The following is a 7,346-nucleotide window of genomic DNA, read 5'->3' as shown; positions in this document are numbered from 1 at the left end:
ATTTTTTTAATATTTTTTGCTATATTTAGAAAAATGTGAGAGAAACATTCCGAAATAATCATTATAATTTTGCTGAATTAAAAAAAAGTTAATAGTCTGATGAATATTTTGAAAAATAAATCAAATGTCAATATAAAACGAACAAATTAAAAAAATTACTTTTCGTATTTAAGTTTTTAACTTTTTTAACCTTACCTAAGCGACAATCCGTTTTAAGAAATAACAACCAATGTAAAATACTAATTATTACCGATTAACTTTGTTGAAAAATAACCATCAATTTAAAATACTAATTATACACAATTTCTAAGTCAATAAAAGCAAGCACCCATAAAATGTTACAAAATTCAATGTACATGCTCACTTCAGAAGTCCAAAATTCCTGTCCATTCCAACTAGAATGTGGATAGTATTTTCGCCTATTCCCACAGACGTAGGAACCATTGAACTCCACTTTAGTTTTGTCGTACAATCCACAGGTTCTGTGTGAGCTATTTTTATAGGCGTAAATTTCCGGTTTGGGCTCGAAACGATGAAGTGTTGTGTTTATGTAGCAGGATATATTCATATTCATTGACATAATTACAGGGCGAGTTACGAAGATCATGATCATGGAGTTTTCAATGTTACTAAGGATTAATATCGTGGCTTCCCTTTTCTTAATCACAATCCTCCTCCTCCCTGTGCTCTCTGCACAACTCTCCTCCGCTAATTATTTATCAGCTCTTGGTGGCCACAGAGAGCTCTTTCAGAAATCGTCCGCCGGCAATCGCATCGATTTGGCGTGCCAGGCATCACAGTACCCGGACCTCTGCCACTCATCTTTGAAGGCCAAATATAAATTTAGTGAAAAGGCGAGGCCACAACAGATCATTGGTGCAGCCATTGATCTTTCGTCGGAGGGAACCACACAAAGTTATCTTCACTCCAAACAGCTGCTCTCTACTTCCAATAACGCCAATTTCACAGGGGCTGTCAAGGATTGCCTGGAGTTCCTGCAGGGTTCTATGAGACATTTAGGGAAAAGCAGGACCCAGGAGCTGAACCCAAGAAATATTAAAGACGTTAAGGTGTGGATGAGCGCAGCCGTGACTTATCAGAATGATTGCAGTTCGGCTCTCAGTTTTGTTAATACCACGCAGGCCGTGGAAAGAGTCATGGGAGAGCTGGTTACAGTCATGAGCTTGACCAGCAATGCCCTTAGCATGGTAGATGCTCTGGATACATACGGACAGAATATGGTCCTATGGAGGCCTCCAAAAACAGAGAGATCATCCAATTCCTCTAGTACTGCAGATTATTACCATCATTATAATCAAATTTGGGATGTATTAGAGGTTGATAAATTGGTTCCTAATGTGACTGTGTCCAAGGATGAATCCTCTATGAGTATTCAACAGGCGGTGAACAGTGCACCGGATAAATCTGAGCGGAGATTCGTGATACATATAAAGGCTGGGTTGTATAAGGAGATTGTTAGGGTTCCTCCCAGTAAAACTAATCTTATGTTTGTGGGTGATGGCATGGGGAAGACTGTGATCACGGGGTCTATGCGGGTGCCATCCCTGCCTGGTGTTCCAAGTACATATGGCTCTGCAACTGTTGGTAATGCTCGTCATGGTTCCTCTTCTTCTTCATATTAAGTTGGAATTTATTTCTTTGCCTGAGTTTGGTATTGTTATTGTGTTTGATCATGGTGTGGTTCCTGGCAGATTTGAGATGCCTTGAATTGAAATTGGAAAATCTGCTCTCATTACACGTGGTTCTTGCGGACCACATCCCTCTGTGATTTTTCGGGTCAACCTTAGTCCATATTCCCTCCTCGCTCACCTTCTGTCACTAATTCACCCCAAGAGACATTAAAAGAGCTGTTAGGATCTAGAGCACCAGCAAAGAAGTAGATGAGTAAGGTCTGCAAGTTGAATTTGATCCACATGCTTTGGGTAATTTGCCTACTACATTGTTGATCTCTTTAATCGTATTGTTTGCATTGGCTTTCCCTCTTCATGGTCTCAAAACATCATCCACCCCATCTTCCAATTGAAGGATATTTCTGATAGAAATAATTACAGGAATATTATGATTGGGCGTGCCTTTGTCGAACTCTATGTTATGGGCGTGAACGTGTGGCTTTCTCAACATATAGAGAGGAACAAATTCAAAGCTATGGGGCAACCAAGTCTTAGAAGAGAGTATGAAACTAGTGACCACATTTTTAGCCTGTCTGCTATTATCAAGGAAGCTGACGTCCCTCATCTAAAGTCCTGTTGCTTTGTGGATTTTCAGAAGGCTTTTGGACTCTGTTCCAAGGGAATTATCGTTCTGGAGACTACGTGAAATTGGCATCTTTGAGTGTCTCATAGTTGCTATCATGAAATTCCATGGGATATACATTAATGGGTTAGAGCATAACCGAGCGAGTACTTCCACAAGGGAGATGTTTACGTTTTACACCATGTTTTGTTTACCTTATTCTTATTTGCAGAGGATCTGATCCTTTTAGCCTCCTTCCCTAGGGACATTCAGAGATAACTTGATGCCCCTGCCAATGTGATGATCATAGAATGATGGTGGTGAACCTTAGTGAAATTAAGGTTGTGATTTAAATATCCAAGAGCACCCTAACAAACTTCCACTTCTTCAAAGGAAGCGAGGTGGAGATTACCATTGCTTATACATCTATGGGATCTGATCCATAGCCCTTAGGTTTGGCTTAAGGCATGTCTTTCAACCCAAACTTAGAAAGGGTTATAGGTCTCTCTCCATGCTTGACCGACAATACTTCCATATGCATTTTCTGGACACCTCTTCTGAGATGCAGTTTTTGACACAATTAACAGACCTGTAGTACTATATGGTGTTGAAATCTTGGGGCCTACCTCGTTACCACCTGATTGCGCGCAGGTTGAGACAGTCCAATTCCTCATGCTACAGTGTATGATTTAGCATAAACAAACAGTTCGATAACCCATTGTACAAACAGTTTGGCATTCATCCCTTTTTCCTTGAGAGCATTTTTGGACTTGTCTTCTTTCTTCACGGGAAACTCCCATTTGGCCCTTTGCCTTTTTTAGATTGCCTCCACAGACCCCTTTGTCTAGCGAATGTGCTGTTTTTTTAAAAGGCGTCTTCAGTTCTTCAATGAGTGCCTCCCTCCTTTTATTTGTTCTCTAGATGCCCTAGTGACATCCTAGCCCCTGAATGGAGATAAACATGGATATCAAAGAGGACGTCTATCTACAGTAAATTCAGGTCACTTGGATTGAATCCCACAACGGTTTCACAATCAAATGACCTTCTACTATGATCACTTATTGTACCTAAAGGATGGCTTTATTATGTATCCATATGATATTATTATCTATCCATAGTACCATCGATGGTAGTGGACACATGACCTCAAAAGTCTTCTCAACTAGTTCAAGATTTACTCTTGCTAACTCCAAATCGACTCTAACCACCACATCCCTTGGATGGACGTGATCTATCGGTTGTGCTATCTACGAGAGGTTGAGTTGAAGGAGCATTTCATTTTAAGAAGGCCCATTGATTATGAGATCAGAGGGAGATTTCATTGTTTATACTGGGACTCAAGGTACACTATTTCTATCTTCTTTATCTATCCAGGTTGCAAGTGCTTGGTTTATAGCTTTATTCACGTGTGAGGTGATGAGGTGATTAAACATAGACCACAAACATTACAAGGTTTACTCTTGCCCGACCCCATTAGATGGATTACCTGCTTCCTATCTATCTTAGCTGACAGGTGGTAGCAAGCATTTTGTAGACACCCATACCTGAGATAAACATGGTACCATATCGATGAGGCCACACACATCCTCTAATTCAATGGCCAACAAACATGCTTTCACAAGGCCACCAAGGAGTACCACCATATAGCATGAATTGGTCGGTAAGCCCCTGATTGGCGTCCGGACTCCCATTTCTAGAATCTTCTCAATGGCGTCAAATGTCAGGAGAAATTTTATTGATTGCTTCTAGTTTCCTCAAAGGATCACCTAGCCAAGCTCTCTCTGCCTCTCGATTACTCCTCCAATAATTTTACCAGGGAGTGCATTAGCACCATCACAGTGATTGAAATGACAGCAAATGCTTCTTCCTCCTTTACTTCTACATTTATACTTAAGAATGCGTAGTTCCTCCTCCTTTTACTCACTGGTATCTTTATTCTTTAGTTTTCAGGAGCAGCATTGGTACTCCTACAATATGTTGTTGCAGTCATACTTTTGAGTCTCATTGACCTATTTTTTGGTTGTTCATGGACATTAATAAAATTATCTATTTTCGTTATTTTTCTATGAAAGTCAGGCTTGAATTTTTGCATTCAAATTTCAGGGCAGGTGGTAGTTTTGAATACCACAATCCACATTTTTACATTACCTTTAAAGGGTTCCTTCATGAAAAAGGCATGTAGCTCAGTCATAGAGATCCTGCAGGCTGGGATTTGATCTTTGGTGTGATTCCTAGCCTGTCCAGTTTTCAGGAAGTTTTACTGTGATGAGAAAATTACAAAACAAGGGTACACAAACTGCTAAGTAGTCAATAAGCACAGAAAGGTCTAACAACCATGTAAATATATTTAGCATGATTCATGAAACAAAAAGACAGCAAATGATTTACCCCCTGAGAGCCTGCCTGCCTCATTAACTTCTCTATCCAGGACTGCGGCCTCTGTCTGGGCCTCTTCCACACAGAATGTAGATAATTGTTGCAAAGGCTGCCTCAACACCATGTACAGGTCTAGTAGAGGATTAATGAGAGCTTCCTTATTATCCTGGAGGAACCTTGTTACATCCCTCTGCAGAACAATTGTCCAATTCAGCTCACGCCAGTCCCTGAAGGGTTGCTGCAGCCCTCTGAAAAATCTGCAAGTATGATCTAGGAAGCAATTCTCTTTGATACATTTGCAGATTTTTATGGGTCTTCTTGCAGAACCCAAAGGGCTTTAAACGCTTGTCCAATTCTGTGGCCAAGGAATCCACTACTATTGCTTCCAATTCCTTCTGCATGGACATAAACTGTGCCCTTTCTGCCATATTGCTCAGAACTACTGGACAAAAATGCCAAACCACAACACTGAGGGCCTGCATGCTGGTTAAACTTAAAAGCCTGAGGAAAGGTAGAGATTTGGCTAACAAGACTTCTTTGGAGACAATCAATTGTGAAAATGACCATCCAATTAATGAGAGAGAAATTTTCTACTTAAGTTCAACCCAGATTAATTCCCTTGCAAAGGAATGCTGATCTAGAAAGCATCAACAAGAATACAAATGAGAGGAGAAGGAAACAATCAAAATCCAGCAGTGCTTGGAATGCAATCTGTCATTTGCAAGGGAAGCAATAATGTTTTTCTTCAGATTGTAGGTTGCTGAAAAGAAGAGAGCAATAATATTTATTTTTGCAGATTCTGCACTTCTTTCATCCAATTAAAGCAGCAAAAAACATAATTATCGTTTTACATTTTAAGAATAAGATATTTGGAACCCTTTCATATGATAGGTGTAATGTCTTTCAACATGCATTGGGGTTTGTAAGTTTGAGATATTTCAATGGGCATATGCTAAAATAGGATCCTCTGTTTATTCTGATAACTAGATAAATATGTGTATGCTATTTCTAAACAAAGACGGAATTTAATACTTACAATTACCATCGTTCTTTGGTTTTGAACTTTTATCAAAGGAAAATTCAATCAATCCATATTCCTCGATCCCACTAAATCTTGTTTTAGATGTTGAGGATTGATAATTTATTTGTTTTCACAATTGCAGCTGTAAATGCTGATGGCTTCTTAGCACGGGATATAACATTCGAAAATGCAGCAGGGCCAGGTAGTCAACAAGCAGTAGCCCTAAGAGTAGATAGTGATCACTCTGCCTTCTACAACTGTGCCTTTCTTGGCCACCAGGATACATTGTACACTCATATTCTTCGTCAGTTCTATAGAAACTGCAGAATAGAAGGCACTGTTGACTTCATATTTGGAGACTCGGCAGCCATCTTTGAAAACTGTCTCATTCTGCTGCGTCCTCGTCAAATAAACTCAGACAAAGGATCATCAGATCCTGTCACTGCACAGGGTCGAACAGATCCAGCCGAGCCCACAGGATTTGTTTTCCATAACTGCACTATCAATGGAACTGAAGAATATATGAGGGCTTACTATGCCAACCCAAAAATTTACAAAGGCTATTTGGGTCGGCCATGGAAGATGTACTCCAGAGCAATCTTCATAAACTCATATTTGGGAGAGGCCATTAGCCCTGAGGGATGGATGCCGTGGATAGGGGACTTTGCTCTTAACACGCTTTACTATGGGGAATACCAGAATTATGGGCCGGGGGCTAAGGTTTCTGGAAGAACGCCATGGTCTAATCAGATACCTGAGAGCAATGTAGGAATGTATACTGTTGGAAACTTTATACAGGGAGACGAATGGCTGCCAGATACAATCAATTAATCCAAAAACAAAGGTCGGTTACTATGCAATCTTCTAATACGTGATTTTCTTCTACATTGTTGTTGTTCCCTGATGATGGTGAAGAATTCAACGGGAAGCAATGGGACTAAAAATTCTCAGACAGTTGCAACCCAAAAATCCATGAGCCACATTGTTTCCTTCTATCACTGTTTCATCTGTCTTTGGAGTATTGCAATTTCAATCTGAGTCTGATTTTGTCTATAATTTCAAATCTTTTTAAAGAAGTTTTTTGGTCTTATAGCTTGAAGTATATATAAGAACATGGATGCAGTTCTGCTATGAAGGAGCCACTTGCTTTTCAATTGGAGGAAAATGTAATTTGTACTCGTCTGCACTTTTTACTGCACTATTTTGATCGACATTGATGACCAAAATGGCAGAATAATTTTGTACCTGGTGCAGAGGAAAGCTGTTTTGTTACTGGGAAAGTTTCGACGCAGCACTGTTTTGTGATTGGACGAATCCTCCCGCAGTTATGTTTGAAGCATGGGAGAAAACTTTTGGAAAAATGTTATGAACTCTAAAGGTTTGGTTGTCTGTATTTGTTGTTGTTGTTGTTTTTTTTTAAATTGGTTGGCGTTGTTATGTGAGGAAATATAATAATTGAAAGCTTTGTGGTTACAGACGTGGGAAGAATATAATAATTGAAAGCTTTGTGATTACAAACGTGGGAAGGAAATGGTTGCGGAGATATGTTGGGTAAAAGTTACAAACAAGTGTAGTTGTATAAGTTAAATGTGTAGTTGTACAAGTTAAGTTGGTTAATGGGGGTATATCAGTATTATTGAAATTAAATTGTATTTTTTTATAATAATATTTTATCTACTTAGGCTCAAAACGAAAA

At 39.5% G+C, this 7,346-nt stretch overlaps 1 protein-coding gene across 4 annotated transcripts; it reads left to right on the top strand.

The window, feature by feature from the left end:
* The first annotated feature begins 380 nt into the window (after positions 1 to 380).
* LOC149162493 (putative pectinesterase/pectinesterase inhibitor 51) lies at positions 381 to 7,043 on the top strand. 4 transcript variants are annotated; one of them, XM_089437298.1, is made up of 3 exons: positions 381 to 1,605; positions 5,793 to 6,494; positions 6,883 to 7,043. In XM_089437298.1, exons 1-2 carry the CDS (start codon positions 606 to 608, stop codon positions 6,479 to 6,481), a joined length of 1,689 nt encoding a protein of 562 aa, XP_089293424.1. In that variant the 5' UTR covers positions 381 to 605; the 3' UTR covers positions 6,482 to 6,494; positions 6,883 to 7,043. The 4 variants fall into 4 exon arrangements, with proteins under 4 accessions (XP_089293424.1, XP_089293423.1, XP_089293421.1 ...); XM_089437297.1 differs by having other exon boundaries at positions 6,744 to 7,043; XM_089437295.1 differs by having other exon boundaries at positions 6,566 to 7,043.
* Positions 7,044 to 7,346: the final 303 nt, after the last annotated feature.

This window comes from Pinus tabuliformis, chromosome 5_2, assembly GCF_031772625.1.
Source record: "Pinus tabuliformis cultivar Carrire ecotype Pingquan chromosome 5_2, CPIR1, whole genome shotgun sequence".
Taxonomy (NCBI): domain Eukaryota; kingdom Viridiplantae; phylum Streptophyta; class Pinopsida; order Pinales; family Pinaceae; genus Pinus; species Pinus tabuliformis.
Note: the sequence above shows the minus strand (reverse complement) of the source record. Positions and strands in the feature narration are given on the sequence as shown.

Bases quoted from the DNA above. Each gene is read 5' to 3' on its own strand.
- LOC149162493 (XM_089437298.1), top strand. From the start codon at position 606: ATGATCATGGAGTTTTCAATGTTACTAAGGATTAATATCGTGGCTTCC. The intron at 1,606-5,792 runs GTAATGCTCGTC...TCACAATTGCAG, and splicing joins ATATGGCTCTGCAACTGTTG to CTGTAAATGCTGATGGCTTC.